Below are 19,088 nucleotides of genomic sequence, written 5' to 3' on the forward strand. Positions count from 1 at the left end.
TCATGGGGAACAGCTGCTCATTCAGTGGTCTTTACAGGAACCAAATGACCAAATGTAAATAAATGCTTAGCTTTCATATGGCGGTCTTCCTAAGGTGTTCACATTTCTGTGGCATTTGTGACCTTGCATGGTAGGCCATTTCTGTTTCCCCAGTGGAGGAAGGCAGGCCTGTGTGAGAGAGAGATAGAGTGAGAAACCCCTGCAGTGAAACTCCACTGTGTCCTCACCACTCTCATGTTTCCAGCTGCTCCACTACAGTACCTGGATAGAGAATGTGTTTGTTTTAATTATCTTCAGCTAATGCTGAAAAAAACAGAAATTTTTGAACACAGAAGAAATATCAGTAGCTGACAGGAGCGTGCAGCAGAAATTCTAAATTAGGGGATGAAGCCTCAGATCACCTCAGAATGAAAAGGTGTGCAAGGACACTAAGTTTTTGTAAAGGCTTAATCCTATTAGTTTGTATAGGGAAGACTTGAGAAGAATGCCTCATGTGCCAAAACAGGCACAGGTGGTAATTCTGACTACAGTATCTAACTATCACAGGCAGGTTAATAGAGAAAATATATTAAGACAGCAACCAAATACAGGCTGTAGCCAAACAATAGTGTATTGTTACAGGCTGTGCTGTTTTGGGACTCCAATTCCCATCATCCCTAACCACTGGTCCTTTTAGCTAGGGATAATGGGAGTTGTTGCACGCGGGTGGCGCTGTGGGTAAAACCACAGTGCCTAGGACTTGCCGATCGTATGGTCGGCGGTTCGAATCCCCGCGGCAGGGTGAGCTCCCGTCTTTCGGTCCCAGCTCCTGCCCACCTAGCAGTTTGAAAGCACCCTTAAAAGTGCAAGTAGATAAATGGGTACCGCTTTATAGCGGGAAGGTAAATGGCGTTCCCTATGCTGCACTGGTGCAGGCTCGCCAGAGCAGCGATGTCACACTGGCCACGTGACCCGGAAGTGTCTGCGGACGGCCCCGGCTCCCAGCCTCTAGAGAGAGATGAGCGCACAACCCTAGAGTCTGACAAGACTGGCCCATACGGGCAGGGGTACCTTTGCCTTTTTAATGGGAGTTGTAGTCTCAAAACAGCTGGAGGGCCAAGTTTGGCCATGCCTGACATAGAGGGTGTACAGATCTTATAGCATGGTCATCTCAAGAGGGGTTTGTTCTCCATAGCAGTGGAGTCAAAGGAATCTCTCGCCACCTGCCTTCAGCCAGCCAGCCAAGATCACTCCCCCTTTTTCAGCTATCTGAAATCTTGTGCCAAAGACCCCCAAAACGTCTTGCAACATCACACTGTTACCTTGGCAGCCTTCCAAATCCTGTCTCTGTTCATACCTCAGGGCAGAGAGGAGGAGTTTTCTTGCATTGCCAGTGGCCCTGTATTGTTTCTTAGCTTGGCCAGGTCATGCTGCATAGGCTAGCCCAGGAATTCCCCTGTAGCTTGTATTCTCCCTTTGTATCCCAAATAATCAAAATCCTACCATTTGTTAATTTCCAGGGGGAGGGGTTGGCGGGGGTCCTGCACCAGCCTATAGCACCATGCACATTAAGGTACATTAAGATCCTCTTCCGACTGCTCTTGGGAAGGGTTTAATTAGAATGTTTTTTTCCAAGGACTCCTAGCCACTGTTCTTTGCATTGCTCCTGTCACCAGAAAAAGCCAAAATGAAGACCACAGAACACTGAGCTAGCCCAAGTGAAATCTGTGTGTCCCTCTTATGTTGCAGTTCTCAGCCCATAAAGATCAGAGTGATGCTCAGACCAACATTACCACCAAGAAGACCAGTTCACATGGGTGCAATCCACAACAATACTGAGCAGTGGAGATGCTGAAGGCAAGCTGTGTACTCAATTAAGTTGTAGCTATTTTTGCCAATAGAATTCTGGTTAGGACCAACTGGTCAGATTTCAAGCTCTGACCCAAGAGATCAAATTTCTGAAAACCAATGAGCTAAACTGCCTTCTCTCAGCTTGGAGTCTCTCCTGCAACACATTGGTGAGCTTCAGTGGACCATTCGGAAACCAGAGTGGTGGGAAGAAGCAATCACTCTTAAAACTTGTACTATTCTTTCCCCAGTAAGATTAGAGCATGGGTAGGCAAACTAAGGCCCGGGGGGCGGATCAGGCCCAATCGCCTTCTCAATCCAGCCAGCGGACAGTCCAGGAATCAGTGTGTTTTTACATGAGTAGAATGTGTGCTTTTATTTAAAATGCATCTCTGGGTTACTTGTGGGGCCTGCCTGGTGTTTTTACATGAGTAGAATGTGTGCTTTTATTTAAAATGCATCTCTGTGGGGCATATTCATCCATTTTTTTCTTCTTCAAAATATAGTCTGGCCCCCCACAAGATCTGAGGGACAGTGGACCAGCCCCCTGCTGGAAAAGTTGCTGAACCCTAGATTAGAGCTATGCTCTCTGGTTCATCATTCCACTTGCAATGCTACCAATGGAAGTACCAATCATAGTGTGTTATGTCAGCTTAGTGGCCAATAAAACCCATGGGGGTGTTATAGCTATGTGGGAGGGGATAATCCTTGAATCTTTATGGATTACACACAGCTGAAATATTCCTAGTTCACGATGTACACCACACAGACGGGTCTCATTCATCCTGGCATATTTCCATTTTTTAAAAAGTGCTTTATTTTCTTAATTCCCTTTCCTTATTAGTGTTCCCTTAAGTATGCCCCTCAAATCCAATGTACATTAGAAATTATCAAAGGTAACCACCCTTCAATCTAGAAGCCCCAAAATCCCACGGTTATTTCAATTCTGCTGCCCCAGAGTTCTGAAACAATGGATGACCTTGTGCTTCTTTTTTTCTTTTTTCAGATTCAGGGTTTTATACACCTGAAGGAGGTAAAGAGGTTACTATTCTTCACACTGAACAGTCCCGGAGTGTGAGCAACTTCTGAATTCAAGTTGTGTGATGTCTGAAAATGCATGAATAAGGGTACAGAACATCTGCCCCCCTAATGTTCGCGCTCCAAAATGTTCATGGCCCGAAAGCTTCACTGTCAAGTCTGGGTCACTTCTATTGTTTGGTCACAGGCATCTATTACTTCTGTATCCTCACTGGATGATCCCAGATGTTGGCAGTATGCTGTCACTGCCATCCAAAAAGGCTTCACCGGCATGGCTCAGTTCCTCTTCAAGGTTCTTCTCTGCAGAAGAGACAAAAGCAGGAAAAGATGCATTTTGTTAAGACCGTGATTCATTTTATGTTTTCACAAGTCAAATCCCACCTGTGATTTTAAAAAAGAGAAATGGGAGATGAGGTTCCATGAAGACCAACAAGACATTCCTTCAAAAGGCTTAATGCTTGAGGGAAAATGCAGAAGCAAGGGAATGATGTTGGCCAGAGGTTACAGCCTTCCCTCATGGGATGAAAGCCATGATAAAGGAAAAGTGAGACTAACCATATTCATCAGAGATTAAAGAGATGCAGGGATCCCCATTCCACCTCCCACCAGAAGGAACTCTGCCCCAAATGCCCATTGTCTTGGTGCTGCAGAAGGAAGCAAGTGGTCATTCTGACCCTTGCCACTACAGGACTAAGAGGCACCAGGTAGTTCCAGGACACCAACCACCATTACAAGGACACTGGCACAAGATGGCCGCCATCGCACCAGCTGGGTAGAAATGCCTGACACTGCTCACCTGCATCCTTCAGGTTGGGGAAATGATGGAATCCTTCCAGACCAGCAGCCAGGAAGACTTGGAGAACCTGTGTCTGTGGAAAGGAATGATAAGGAAGAATTGGTCAGTCATATTCCAACTTGTCCCAAAGCATTCAGGGAAGCCCCTGAAGATCTCAAAGATCAGAAGAACCCTGGATGGATGGAGATGGTCCACTGCTCAAAGGTAGAGTTACATCCAAGCTTTTATATGTCCTGATCCTTGCATCTCTGGTTAAAAGGATCCTCTGGCTGATATTTATGGAACACATTGATCCAGGCAGAATAGACAGTACTGGGTGGGCTGTACTTAGAGGAAGATGTTGGGCGTTTCATGTTTTTAGAAACTTATTGTAGAATCAGATAAGTGGTTAATCTAACCTAGTGTTGTCTACTCTGAATGGCAGCAACTCTCCAAGGTCTCAAGCTATGCAGCTCCCAATATCCTTTAAAGAGACATACAGAGAGAGAGAGATATGCCAGGGATTGAACCTGGTACTTGCTACATGCAATGCAACAAACTCTACCGCTAAATAGTGCCCATCCCCTAAATGATGAGTACTGGGTCTTAAGCCTGCTCAGCTTGTTTCACAAAATCCAGCCACAGTGTGTGATTGCTCCTCTGAGGTTGCAGTTCTCCCCCACCTACCTGCAAGCCAATAAACACCAGAGAGAGTCTCCTATGCTGCAATTCCTGGAGTAGCTCAGACAGGCCCAGAACTGCTGTGTAATCAATGCTGCTGACGTGGGTGCAGTCCAGAATGATGTTGCACCGTCGAGACTCTGAAGGTAAACGAGAAACAGCATGCTCAAGAAAGGGCAAACAGAGACAGGGCAGCTACTCATACCAAGAGAGTTCTGGCCGATGGTCAGTTTCAAGCCATGACCCCACTAACTACAAGCTTCTTTGACCCTTGGGCTGCACTAGTCCTCCCCACAGCTGGTGTGTTAGGAGAAAACAGGATATCCTGAGACTTGGACTATTCCTCTTTATCTGGCAGCAGGTGGGAACTAAGACATGGCCAGGAATATAGTACCATTAACAACTTCCCGCTTCCACCTTCACTACTGTCAAAATGCAGCATGGCAGGTTAGTGGCCCCATGAACTCCCAGAACAGCTCGAATCCTAAAGTGCTGGTAGCCCCGTGTTGCCTGCTTTATCAGTTTGGGTCAAAGAGATGCAAGTCAGAATTCTCCCACATTTGGAACATGCTGCACCTCCCTATGCACTATGAACCTTTAATCCAATGCCGAATTATGAGAGGGTGGCATTTGTTTCCTTATTGGAATTCATGGGTGGGGTGAGGGGCTCAAGCATAGACCTCACTTCTTTTCCCCCCAGAGGCACCTGTAGGGCCAGGAATATTAGTTCCTCTTGAACAGATCATCATCTCCTCAGAACAACACTTGTGTCCCTAAGGCGCAATTCTATGCAAATATTATTGCCCCAAGCGGTTTGGTCCTTTTGTTCAGATGGCAAGAGGCCTTCACTTCTGGAGCCAGTTCAATTCCTCACAGCCAGCACCACACCAGGAGCTTTCCATTCTTCATTTTACCTGACTGAGTCCATTTGCGCACTGTATCCCTCAGGAACTCAATGGCTGGGAAATACAGGCCACCGGCAGGCTGTATAAACAGTGTCTCCTGCTCATGCTCCAGGACCTGCCAGAAAGTGCCGTGAGGAAAACAGGATGAGGCTTTGTTACTCTTCAGCAATTTCCCCCCTTCCTTTCTTGAAAGCCAAAGGAAACATGCCCCAGAGGCTCTCATAGAGAAGGGACGTGCAACACCTATTGCCTATATTAGATATTTCAGCCATATGGGGGGAAATGATTGGGAGATGAGGAGTGGGATATAAATGTATTATTAAAAAATGCTGCCTTCTTCACTGTGCATTGCACAAGGCAACCACTCTCCAGTTTCAAACTCCAAGAGGGTCACGAGCAAGTTGTAGCAATTGGATACAGAAAATGATTTATTTATTTTCTATTACAATATCACAAATATTAGAGCTGTACTGCAGTAAACCTGTTCTGTGTTTTATGGGTTTCCCTCCTAAGCTCTTGCATTTTTACTCAGTGGGATCATAACAAACCTTTATCCGTGGCCTGGCAATGGGGTATAGCAGGAGAATACCTGAGACCAGCACGCCTGCTATGATTCCATACTGCACCTCCCAGAAGCAGAAGAAGAACGTTACACACAGCGGCACCAGGTCCAGCCCTGAGGGAGAAGGGGGAGGGGAATGACTGTGTAGGACTCAGACTTTTCCAGTCCTGCAGCAAGATGGCTGCCACAGAGCACAGTGAAGGAGAGAAACAAATAGCAAAATAAAATTAATAATAATATGAATAATAATATTAATAATAATAATAATTTATTTATACCCTGCCCATCCAGCTGGGTTTCCCCAGCCTCTCTGTGCAGCTCCCAACAGAATATTAAAAACTCCCCTAAACAGGGCTGCCTTCAGGTGTCTTCTAAAAGTCAGATAGTTGTTTATTTCCTTGACATCTGATGAGAGGGCGTTCCACAGGGCAGGTGCCACTACCGAGAAGGCCCTCTGCCTGGTTCCCTGTAATCTCACTTTTTGCAGTGAGGGAACTGCCAGAAGACCCTTGGAGCTAGACCTCAGTGTCCAGGCTGAACACTGGGGGTGGAGATGCTCCTTCAGGTATACTGGGCCAAGGCCATTAAATAGTTGCTTCTTACCAACGAAGATGTCACCAAGAGATTTTACCTCATTCGGGATGGGACTGAGGCAACTAGGAGGTCCTATAATGCAATGTTCTATTTAGACTTGTACCCTCTTCACCCCGCAATATCTCTAGACTCAGAGATATACCATTAACCAAATCAGAGCCCATGCTGTAGCATAAACCAATAAGCTCAGGGTGAGCTGGGTGTGTTTGTAAGGGAGACCTTTCCCCTGTCACATTATTGCTGTATATAATTAACTAAACCAGAACCCATCCCATATCATAAAAATGGGCTAGACAGCTTTCTTTCCTACCGGGAACCACATTCCCCTCAGGGGTAGTCTGTGAAGGGCTGCATGCTGGCAGCGGGTGGAGACAGAGCCAGTGACTGGCAGAGCCAGGGGTAAATAGTCTTCTGGGTGAACTAATTCAAAACAAAGAACACCCTGCTTCCATTTTCACTATGGTATACCTCAGACTGCAAGGGTTTGTTGGGGTTAGTTTCAGTATAGTATATAGAGAATTTCATTTTATTTTTTAACCTGTGCTTCTTCAAATAAGTGGTCTCTTTAAATTCTTTTTGTCACGTTTCTGGACAAAGAGAAAAACATTTGTGCTGATGAAAAGCTGGACATTGGTTCTGAAAGGAAAGTATAGCTATTTATTTCTGCTTTTGGAAACACACTAAACTTTGGTAGATACTCCATTTGTCCAGCAGATGCCAGCATCCTTTAAGTTGGTAACTTTCCATAACCAAGATTATATTCTTTTTTAAAATATGAAAGGGACATCACAGAGAGATTTTTCAAATTCAGGGGGTGCTACTATGGGAGATCATGGAGTGAGGAATACAGTGGTGCCTCGCAAGAAGAAAAGAATCCGTTCCGTGAATCTCTCCATCTAGCGGTTTTTTCGTCTTGCGAAGCAAGCCCATTGACAGCTTAGCGGATTAGCGCTATTAGCGGTCTAGCGGCTTTTAGCGATCAGCTGTTAAGCGGCTTAGTGGCTTAGGAAAAGGGGGGGGAGCGAAAAAAAGCGAAAAAACACCGCAGGAACTCACAAGATTTTTTCGTCTTGCGAAGCAACCCCATAGGGAAATTCGTTTTGCGAAGCACCTCCAAAACGGAAAACCCTTTCGTCTAGTGGGTTTTCCGTCTTGCAAGGTGTTCGTCTTGCGGGGCACCACTGTATATGACTTCCCAGAAGTATCTATGAAACAGGATTCTCAGTTCCTGTTCACAGAGCCAGAAAAGTTACAAGAATGAGGAAAACATTCTCTGTTTTATATATTTACAACAACCTACGTTGCTCTGCTTCAGCGTTACTACTTTAAAGCAGCCTATCCAAGAACTCTGAACACCACATCCAAAATGCTCTAAGCATTTGAAAAGTAATGAATATCAACTCAAAACTCCTTAGATTTGCAGAACTCTAAATCTGCTGCTAATCTTGAAAAATGGGGGGAGAGAGAAAAATAAGGTGTGGCTATTAGTGCAAATTATTTAAAAAATTAGAAAGTCAGAAAATTAAATTTATTAATGATACTTTTGTTAAAGTCATACGAATTGCACGACACATTTTAAAGAATTCTAACTGGGTCCATTATTGTTAGGGAAACATTACAGGATCCCCGACTTTTCAGCTCTGGAAAGAAGAGGACACATTCATGCTCATACTTTTAACCTGCCATAACGTGTAGAAGATCCTGGCATCAAACATAGGAGCCACAGCACAGATGATGACAGCTGCCAGTGCAGCCTTGGGAATGTAGAAGAAGACAGAGGTAAGGAAGGCAAGAGACAGTAGCACCAGGACCCCTGCGGAGGAAACAAGGAAAATTGAGAAAAAAAGGGTGGCATTAAAATAGCACAGTGAGCCCCTCAGAGTTCTGTATCCCCACTCAGATATGAGTCCTTAATAACTCAGCAGGCACAAAGACACCCTTCTAGCTCCTACCTGTGATTAGACCTCCGGCAGGAGTACAAACACCTGTCTGTGCATTCACTGCTGTCCTGAAACATAAAAAAGCTTTGTGGTTACGAGAACAGAAAACAGCCCCCTCACCTTCCTAGACCCATTTAAGGGACTGTAGTCAGTCTAGAGACAACAAGAGCTAATGATTACTGTATTGGCCTGAATATAAGCCACACTTCCCCACCCCCCCAAAAAAAATTCTGACCGTGGTAAGTTAAAGTGCGGCTTAAATTTGCGACCTTACAAAAATTGCTGTGGTCAAACCACAGCAGCCCATGAGGTAGAGGGTGGTGGGGAAGAATCTAAGAAGTGGGGCCACAAGTGAGCGGAGCAAGTCGGGCTTTGTACATGAGGGGAAAGAAATAAACTTCCTCTCACGAGAGGCCCAAGTTTGCTCTCCCCCTCCCTCTGTCTTTCTCTCCAGTGGTGCCTGGATGCCTTGAGCGTGTGAGAAAGTGCCTCAGACAGACACACACGCTTATATTCGGGTATTGTCTTTTTTTCTCTTTTTCCCTTGAACTTTAAATGTGTGGCTTATTTGCTGGTACGGCTTATATTCGGGACAATACAGTGCTTCACACACTGCACCACAAAAGCAAATACTTATTTATCAGTATGGATTATCAGCCCAGCTCTTTTGCAACAAGGGCATCTTTCTAGAGACCACCGAGAGGGATGAACGGCTAGGAAACCTCGGATTCGGTCTCAAGCATTACCTGCAGCCTGCACTTTTCATTATTTATGTGAAGATGTTGTATACTGTATTTTTCGCTCTATAAGACGCACCAGACCATAAGACGCACCTAGTTTTTGGAGGAGGAAAACAAGAAAAAAATATTGTGAATCTCAGAAGCCAGAACAACAAGAGGGATCAATGTGCAGCGAAAGCAGCGATTCCTCTTGCTGTTCTGGCTTCTGGGATAGCTGCGCAGCCTGCATTCGCTCCATAAGACGCACACACATTTCCCCTTACTTTTTAGGAGGGAAAAAGTGAGTCTTATAGAGCAAAAAATACGGTACTCCACTTAAACTAACCCTAGTGGTCTCTTGAAATGGACTGCAATATATGTCAATAAAAAAACAAAATAAAACCCATACAGTAAAGACATAAAGGGAGCCCAAATTGCATATCCGTTATGCAAATAGGAAAAATGAGTCCATAGCAAATGATTTTGCACATGCCCTTGCACTACTATTTCTGCGCATGCAACCTGCACTACTATTTAAACTGAGCCACTGGGCAGCTAAGTATCATCCACAATAGGAGCCACTCACCGGCCAAAGCTGCCTGTGACAGGAAAGGATGAAATGAAGGATCCTAGGAAGTTGGTGAAACCTGGAGGCCACAGAGGAAGAGAGGTTAAGGAACATAGGCAGAAAAGATGTGGAGTCCTGCTTCTTTGGCTTAGGGAAGAACCAGGAATGCTTCAAACAATATATGGAAATAAAGCCATTTTCCTGTATGGGAATTTCGGTTCATCCTTCCCAGGCTCATCCCCAACTCCAAAGTGGAAGGGCTCAATCCCACCCAGCCAACAGCATCCAATCCGTTCGTGCAAAAATCTTACCCATGGCCAATAGCTCCTGGTTGGGGTCAATTTGGTAGTTATTTTGAGAGGCTAGAATGAAAAGGGAAATCGAGAACACACGTTAACACCGAGAAACCTAGAAATTCTGGTGTTCTTAATGGGTAAAAGCTCCACAAGTCACTGCAAATGTGTAACAAGAAATACAGGGCTGGAAAGGGGCCTGGATCCACCTAGCAGAACCCAAATCGTGGTTTTCTGCTCCCTGCAGTCTCTTTTCTACTGAGAGTTCTACTACCTGAACAAAGTTATTCTTTTTGCCTTTCTAGGTAAAGGAATCTTACTCGGGGAATACTTTTAGGTTAAGGAATTTCCCTAATTTTAATCCATGGATAGGAAACCTGTGGTCGTCCAAACACTGTTGGATTTGAACTCCCGTAAACTCTGGGCAGCATGTCCAATGGTCAGGGATAATGGGATTTGTAGTGCAGTAACACCAAGACAGTCACAGGGTCTCCATCCCTGCTTTAATCCATGGTTCGGAAAGAGACAGAGAGAGTGAAGAATACCTAGGTAGGGATGGAATGCCATCTCACAGTGCCCACTAGATGGGACCCATGCAATCAGTTCTACTGGGGCAGTCAACCACAGCACTCCTCTCTGTGGGATTACTGCATATACTCAAGTATAAGCCGACCCAAATATAAGCCGAGGCACCTAATTTTACCACAAAAAACTGGGGAAACTTATTGACTCGAGTATAAGCCGGTTCACCACACCACAAACCTCCTTGTGGGCCAGAGTACATGTGCGTACATGCGGCAGAGGGGGCTTCTCTCTCCTCCCAGCCCCTCCCGACCCCCTGCCTACTTAGGGTGCTGCCAAGAGGCAGAGGCTGGTGGCGGCAGTGGCGGAGGAAAGCAAAGGCAGGGGAGGAGGAAGGAGAAGCCCGAAAGAACAATCACTCAAGTATAAGCCGAGGGGGGCTTTTTCAGCATAAAAAATGTGCTGAAAAAGTCAGCATATACTCGAGTATATACGGTATGTCAAATGGAAACAGGTAATTTCCACATTGCTGGGTGTCAAGGGGGCTTTATTGGCTAGGTAACAAGTAGGATATAAAATATGCCTGAAAGATAAATGTTGCAGCTAAATTTATCATCACTCCCTCCTCCCTACAAGCACACTGTCCTTAGAAGGCAAATCCCATTAGCTGTTATGTGAATTTCCCCCTTGACTAGAGAAGCTGAAAGATTTGAGGCCCCATACCAAAAGCTTTGGCAATAGCAACCGTCTCCAGAAGTCCCATCAGAGGCACCACAGCAAGACCAGCTCCCATTTTCTGTAACGGGGGAGAAAAGAGAGAGGATGGCTTAATTCTACTACAAAGGTCACTTGTACCCAACAAACGAAGCTTGCAGCAAACATAGGATGGCATCTCAGTATTCTTACCATGGCATCTGATCAACAAACACAGGACAACACAGGAGTCTACCCGTAGTTCAGGCTATTCACTCAAAAAGTACCAGTTTTAAACAGCTGTGTGCTTACCGTCAACTATGGTTTCCAAGGAAGGAACTGCCTCAGCACAAGAGAATGGGAAATAGTTTAATTCTCATAAACTTTACCTAATAATTTTCTATTATTGTATATGACATTTATAGGACACCTTTAAAACTCCTTCAACATTGCCTCAACAACTCTGCGAGGCAGCTTATGCAAAGCAACACAATAATCTTGTGGTTTATAGAGCTATTTATATAACACCATGTCATAAAAATATATCAAAGTGTTATACAACAATAACAACACCATACAACAAAAGCATGACAATTTAAAAACAAAGATTAGCAGATTCAGTCTGGATCATGTATGGTAGGTCCAGGAAAGCATAAATTACTTGCTTCCTTTCCACCATTTCCAGCAACCAGAATTAGAAGATCGAGCACCTTCAAAGATCGCAAGAACTGAGCAGAGGAGTACAGTGCCAGCTTCCACCAGCACAGAGATGCACAAATGCAAAGGACTGCAGGCTTCATGTGCTGCTCAATTTAGTACAGGGACAGAAAGGATTACTTTCTCTGTGCACATGAAAATACCCAAAGAAAGAAAAGAAGAGCTGTAGAGCAATTCTATGTAGATTCCAAGCAACAACTCAAAAGGATTTGTTCTGGGTTTATAGAAAAGAGAGGATAGATTTGAATTTGCAGTAGATATTCAGATTAAATTCTTATATTTTGTTGTTGCTAGGAAGGGTTTTAAAAACCAATATTTATCTAAATACCTCTTCTTACCACATTCAGAGGATTGTGTTAAAATGTTGCTGTCAATTATTTCTTTTTAGCTGTATTCATAACTAAATTGGCTGTAGTTTTAATTGTAATTATTGTTGTGAACTGCCTTGGGTTTTTTGGGGGGGTGTTAACTACAAAACAGGGTGTTATATCAGCATATAAACCTATGGCAACAACTGAAATACCCACCTGCACCATCCCTCCAAAGGAGACGGTTCCATTGGGCGTGACCTCGGAGAACGGTGGCAGCTGGAAGGATGGGAGTCCCTGGGGCGTAACCCCTGTGAGGGTGAAGGGCTGGGAGCCTGTTACCTGGAAGGAGTAGGCCACGAGACCAGCAAACAGGACCACAAGAGCATTACGGACTGCAAGGAAGAGAGTGAGACTCTTATAGCAAAGCTACCATCCACTACCATTAGCAACAAGGGTAAATCTCTTATTAGGCCATGAATACACTCCTGCCTAACCATTTGGTGTAGAGACACAATACACGGAGAGTGGGGGTTCCCCATGCTTAGATTACCACCAAGTTTTAATATCTGCGAGGTGGAGAGAGACCCCAAAGCGTATAGGCAGCTTCTGGTGACAGCTCCCATGTTTTTAAAAACTATGGAGAGAATTTGCAATATAAATTCAAAGGTAAATAAATTTTGTTTCCACAGTCTGAAAATGCAATTAGGAAAAACTTCAACTTTCTCATGAGGTTTAGAAGACCTTCTTGTATCCTCTATCTATCTTCTTCCCACCAATTCTCCAAACATTCTTTCTTAGTAATGCTCTTTCTCTCTGCATTGCCTACCTTTCCTGCAGCCTACCTTTCCTGCATCCTGGGCTTTCACTCACTTTATCCCCAGGACCACTTCTCAGCAGGGGCAGAGGAAGGGGGATGCGGTGGGTGCAGGCCACCCCGGGTGTTACCACTGAGAGGGGTGACAAAATGCTGGGCGGCACTCACCGCGGGGCCTGCAGCACGCCTGAGCCACATGTCTCTCCTGGGAGGCTTGGGCGCATGCAGGCTCCACACTGCCCAAACGGTCCGTCCGCTGCCTCCCCACCCCAACTGTAGGGTGGCTAAGCGGGAGGAGGAAGGCAGACTTCAGAGGCCCCGCGGTGTGCAGCTCGTGCCACCCCAGGTGCCTGAATAGTGTCCTCCACCACTGCTTCTCAGTATTCAGCCATCCTTCATGTGAGATTTTTAATCCAGCCAAACTGACAATACTCCTTTCCCTCACAGGACTGCAACCTATTTTTCATTTCCTAAGCAACTAAACCACTCTTAGACATCGCACCACTTTATACCATTGGGTAAAGTCAATACACTTTACCAATGAAAAAATAAGAGATAATTAAACATACGTTACAGCACACCAAGCTGTAAAAGCAGAGTGCTAAAGAAACCTAGTTAATAGGGCGGGATAGACAAACCTGTAGCTGTTGTCCAGACAACAAGCTGGCTGATCCTGACAGACAACGGTTCCATCCGGTTGGCCTTAGGGATGCTCTCTTTCATTTGTTGTAGCCCCGTAAGTGCTGTCAAGCAGAACAGCCCAAGAACAGCATCCGCAACCCTGCATATAAGTTATAACAATCTTAGCTGAATTGAAAGAGGCCGCACTAAAACAAGGGGAGAAACCAAAAAAGTGGCCTCCATCACATCTGCTTCCTGAAAATGGTCCTTTCCTACTGAGCCACTGGATCTGCGCATGAGAGATATAACAGCCAGCTTAGCACCCAACACATAAATGTATGAGCCTCTCCTTAGCCCAAATTAAAACTTCCCTGACAGTCAGCTAGATTCTTGATTGGCTGTGGGAAAGATGCAAGATTTGAGGACCTGAAAAGTTACATCCAGCTCCACTTTCATTCATTCCTCCAAGAGGTACATCCACATTTAGCATCGTTGCTCATAGACTACAGGCATAATATGGCAGACTCAGCTTTGTGCAAGAACTGCAAGCCTAACTCTGTGCACCTTAGAGACATTCAATGCAGAACATGCAACAAGTGCGCCCAATTAAAACATACAGCACAGGAAGGCAATATGCCAGGGATCCTCTCAGTTGCTATAATTTTAGGACTACTCACCTCAGCCTTCATTACAAAAAATAAAGCCTTTAGCTCTCAGGGATGAGGCAAAAGACTTTGCTCACCCTTGCCCCCCTCAGCTCTCTAGTAAGAGCACCAAACTTTTCAGCTACATCACAGAATCCCATACCACACACCACCCCAATGATGTGAAGTTGCATGACTACAAATCTCATGGAAATTCAAGAAAATAAACTGCTTGTGCAGTCCAAGGGTATCTATTATTCCCAGAGGTATCCTACGTACCGATTTTCTATTTGTCATTCTTGCTACTTTTGCAGACTAAAGATCTTGTAGAGAGAAATAAACAAGGGACAGACTTACCTTGTCTCTCCAATTCTGCAGAAGGTGTAGTACACCTGAAGGATAAACTGGCGTGGAATGTTCTGCAGGCCCAGGAGTGTCTATGTAAACACATTTTAAAGCCACTAGTCAGGATGATGAAAAAAAATAGTGTGTCTGCGTGCGCTCTCTCTCTCTCTCTCTCTCTCTCTCTCTCTCACACACACACACACACACACACACACACTACAATGTAGCTGCAGAAAATGCATACTTGTGTCTCTGTAAGTGTTGTTGTTGTTGTTATTTCTATACTGCCCTTCATTCGAGGATGACAGGGTGGCTCACAATATAAAAACACAAAAATACATACCACAGTAACAAACAATAACCCCACCACATTCTATTTGGACCCATTGGCCTATTGTGTTTCCTTTTAGGAAAGACATTAAATGGCTCACAATAATTTCTGAGGTGCTCCATGTTACCTGCAACAAAGGGACTTAGCTGTCCTGGAAACTTTATCCTAAAAATAAAGAACTCTGTTCTTTTCTGCCAACACTGAATAAAGTGTGATGGTATCTCTGTGGGTAAGCGTGTAAGACAAGGTATGTGAACGATAAAATCATATTTCTGTGCTCAGATGTTTTACACAAACTTCCAAGTTAAGTCTCTGCCATCCACAAAATAAAAATCAAGAGATGTCCAGACAACCTCTGCTAAATGATTTGCCCATACTACAACAAAAGACGGTCTTTCACCTGAGGAGGCTTGCTAGCTCTTGCCTACCATAACTGCTTTAAAAGCCTTCTGTGGAACAAGGAGCAGAGGCTTCTCTTTCAAAGGTACTTCTTGAAACGGGCTGTTGTTGCAAACACAAGGAGTTCAGCCAGTGATTGCTATCTGCTGCTGCTGCTTCCTGCCCCTCACCCCTGTGAATAGCTGACTGTGGCCAACCACAAAGGAAGCATTGATGCCACATCAGACTGAACAGCGTTTTAAAGGTACTAGCTGGAACATGGTAGGCGGTTCAAGCATTCACACATCCAAAAAAAAGCCCCAAATCTATGGCAGCAGAAGGTGGGGTTAATCTGTCCAGATAACTGTCCGTTTCAGTACTCTGGGCAGTCCATGGCCCCTTTGCTTCTTAAATCAACACCATGATTAGCTGAGATCATAAAAAAACTGGTTAGGCCCTAGTTACTTGTCTCTGTTTCAGGTATTTCTTGCCTGGCAGTGGCATGAATCTCTTATCACTTGCTGCAGGGCTGTGAAGGCAAATCAGTGGGGTTGTCAGTGGCCAAAACAGGGGATCCCAGCTAGCTAAACAGATCTGCCAGCTGCCATTTAGTGTTTACAGAATCCTTAGGTTCCATAAATTTAAAACAGAAGGTGGGAAAGAGGAAACCCTGTAACCCAGAGGAGGTAGAAAGGGACTTAATCCCATGGATTGTTGCATAAAAGGTAGGAAAAGAGAAGGCAGAGTGTATAGCATGTGAAATATTTACAATTCCAGGTTCTCACAATTGCCAGAGTTTTATCAACAATTCCTAAGTTTAATCAACAACATAAGCATTTTTGAACCAGCCTGCTTCACCCTTGATTAGCCCTACAGACCTCTCCTTAAGCCCTTTAGCAGAGATCTAATTACTTGAACAGGCAGCCTGGCCTCCATCCTATTCTTACAGAATGGGCAGGTGAGTTTTAGAAGCAAGAAATGTCACTGCTGAACCTGGATTGCTGGATAAAGGCCAAGTAAGGGAAGGAAACTCCTTACCTTGACTTGATTGAAGCCAATGGTGACTGCAGCAGCTGAAGTAAACCCTTTAATGACAGGATAGGAGATAAAGTCCAGGAGGAAACCTGCCAGGAATGAAGAATCCCTATTAAGCCTTACAAAGACCGGGCGCAACGGACTCACTTCACTGCACATTATACTCCATACAGTCCATTCAGAACTACCAAGCTCCTCAGTCAAAAGCTATCCATTCATCAAGGATGCCAACACACACATAACGAGACGGAGGCAGTTGCAGTATCCCACTCCCCAGTATCCTTCATTTGGCTTTGGTTTGGCCAACAAGGGTCTATGGTCTATGCTCTTTGAGCCACCTAATGCTCCACACCAGAATTGAGCCTACTGGATCCCTTTCTCCATTGCTCTGACAGTCACTGGAAACTTTTGTCTGTCATTTGGTTGTCTCTTGCCTTCCTAGAGCCACAGGTCCTTCATTTCCTGCCGATCCCAAGCACTAATAGCAGGGGCAGCTGGACAAAGCTGGGAAGAGGCAGGCTGTTCTCATCTAGTGCTGCCTCAATGCACAAGGCAGAAACCCAAGTTTAACTAGTGCCCTTGCAGCTACAGAACTAAGCAAGGAAAAGAGAGATGAGCTGAATGTACGATACTTTTTAATTTTCTATGTATTTTCTTCTGCAGCGTTTTATTTTAAGTACTGCTAGTCCCCAAGTTTGAAAAAAATGAAGGTTAAAAACAAAACTGTACAAAATGGCACATTACTCTCTTGCAATAAACACATACATGTGCACACACTGAAAAACAAAAACCTTGGATAGTAACAGATCTATAGGAAACAAGGTGGGATTACAAATCACTATAATTCAATGAGCTGTGAGACTTGAGACTGCAATCATATACCCTCTTATTTGGGAGTAAAGCCACACCAAACTCAATGGGACTTACTTTTGAGTAGATATCTAAAGTCATAGTATTGTAATTAACAGAGGGCTGCGGTCACAGCATTATGTTCAGCTCCAACTATCAGAATCTTGTGGTACACAACCAGTGATAATCTCCAGTTCTGCCCCCCTGCTTGGCTATTATTGGCCGTAAACAGGCTTGAGGGACTACTGATTTGACCAAATATAGCACCAGCCATGTCTTACCAAGATGTAGCAGCCCCATAGCTAACTGGATGCAGCCCGAGAGGAAGGTGAGCAGGATGGCATAGGAAGGGTCATGGAATGCGTAGGACGAAACCAGTAACGACATGATAGCTGTCGGGCCCAGTGTCACATCTTTCGATGTCCCCAGGAGGCAGTAGACAAAGCAGCCCATGAAGGAGGAATAGAGGCCATACTATAAGAGAGGAAGGCAGGCAATTAGAGACTGATCACAGTGATGTAGGAAGAAGAGCAGAACCAGGGAGAAAAAGGCTGTGAATGGCTAAGAAAAGTGTAATCCTTGTCATACATAAAGGTCTTACATATGTGCTGTGTACATTTTAACTTGTAGTGTGTGTCAACACTTGTATCAAATGAAAAAATTAGAGAAAGAAACAAAAAGGTGTCTGTTTGATAACTCGGCAAAACACTTTTAAAGGAGGATGTCTGAGAATTTATTAACTTGGAACAACAGGAAGTATTTCAGAGAACTGGTAATTCCCGCTCATTGACCTTTGATTTACTCCAGGCAACCACAGTCTGCTAGAGACTCTTGGAGCTCATTAACTCTAAAGCTGCTCTCCTCTGGAATTGGATCTATATTTTTCAATCAAAAACGGAAAATGAAATATTCAATAGATGCTACACTAAGGCAACAAAAGCTTCTGGGTCAATGGCCTCACCTGCACTGGGAGGCCAGCCAACGCAGCGTAGGCAAGAGCTTGTGGCACAACAGTCAATCCCACCGTCAGTCCAGCAACGAGATCAAGCTGCAGCCATTGCAGAGAATATTTGGGAAGCCACTTTAGCACTGGCAGCCTCTTCTGGATTATTCCGTAGCATCGTTCCCGACACTCATGGCTTCTCTCTGCCATGGCTGGAATCACAGTAGTTCAGGCCAGTTCACTTGGGGTCCATCACACCAGTCATGATCAAAACCTCTTGCAGGCATATCAAAGTCAAGACAGCAGACCAAGGAGAAGGTCACTGCTGAGGCACATCAGAAAGACTCCCAAACAGGCAATAGGAGGCTTATAATAATACCTGGGGGAGACAGGGAGAAAAAGGACACCCACCGTTCTAGTCATTCAATCAGTTCTTCATTTCAAATATTAATGGGGCATTGAAACCTAAAGACAAGTATTGCTATGGAATCTTCTCATTCATGCTTGTGAAAACAAACCCAAGAAATGATGGGCGTGTTTTAAGATGAAAACTACAAACAAGAATACAAAACGAAACCAATTAACATACCCTAAGATAACTGAAGTGCCAAATATTAGTACAATACAGGAAAATATGATAATGAGAAAGCAAAGAATGACCACTGGGCTTGACAAACATTGGGCAGCCTTCCTTGGGAAGCAGGTAAATCTTTTCTTCTGGAGAACAGACTACTCTCCCCTCCATTCTTAAGGAAATCTCCATTTTGCCTCAAGAAGCGAAGAAGGCAAAGCCAGCTCTAAACAGCTTACTGACCCAAGCAACTGAACACTAAGGGTGCACACCATAATATCTTGGAAGCTGAGTGCACAGCTCTCAGACTGCATGCTTCAGTTTGTGTGGTCTGCCATGACCTAGCAAAAGAGGAGGGACTGTGTGGTTGTTACTTCATGTAAACAGTGTCATCAGGGGACAGCTGGGTTCT

The 19,088-nt window shown here is 44.6% G+C and overlaps 1 protein-coding gene across 1 annotated transcript; it reads right to left on the reverse strand.

The window, feature by feature from the left end:
- Positions 1 to 2,620: 2,620 nt before the first annotated feature.
- On the reverse strand, positions 2,621 to 18,476 carry SLC26A11 (solute carrier family 26 member 11). The gene is made up of 16 exons (XM_081899718.1): positions 18,124 to 18,476; positions 17,444 to 17,636; positions 16,317 to 16,402; positions 14,582 to 14,661; positions 13,598 to 13,740; positions 12,362 to 12,537; positions 11,148 to 11,220; positions 9,921 to 9,971; positions 9,628 to 9,688; positions 8,335 to 8,390; positions 8,055 to 8,195; positions 5,775 to 5,902; positions 5,236 to 5,341; positions 4,328 to 4,461; positions 3,662 to 3,734; positions 2,621 to 3,165 (listed from the first exon to the last, which is right to left on the reverse strand). Exons 1-16 carry the CDS (start codon positions 18,313 to 18,315, stop codon positions 3,074 to 3,076), a joined length of 1,785 nt encoding a protein of 594 aa, XP_081755844.1. The 5' UTR covers positions 18,316 to 18,476; the 3' UTR covers positions 2,621 to 3,073.
- Positions 18,477 to 19,088: the final 612 nt, after the last annotated feature.

Source organism: Podarcis melisellensis (assembly GCF_964234715.1).
Source record: "Podarcis melisellensis genome assembly, chromosome: 2".
NCBI lineage: Eukaryota > Metazoa > Chordata > Lepidosauria > Squamata > Lacertidae > Podarcis > Podarcis melisellensis.

Excerpts from the sequence above, each read along its gene's own strand:
- SLC26A11 (XM_081899718.1), bottom strand. The coding sequence starts at position 18,315 with ATGGCAGAGAGAAGCCATGAGTGTCGGGAACGATGCTACGGAATAATC. Across the intron at positions 11,221-12,361 it reads CCTTTGGAGGGATGGTGCAG|AAAATGGGAGCTGGTCTTGC; the intron begins GTGGGTATTTCA and ends CCCCCGTTACAG. Across the intron at positions 8,391-9,627 it reads GTCACAGGCAGCTTTGGCCG|GACAGCAGTGAATGCACAGA; the intron begins GTGAGTGGCTCC and ends TTTATGTTTCAG.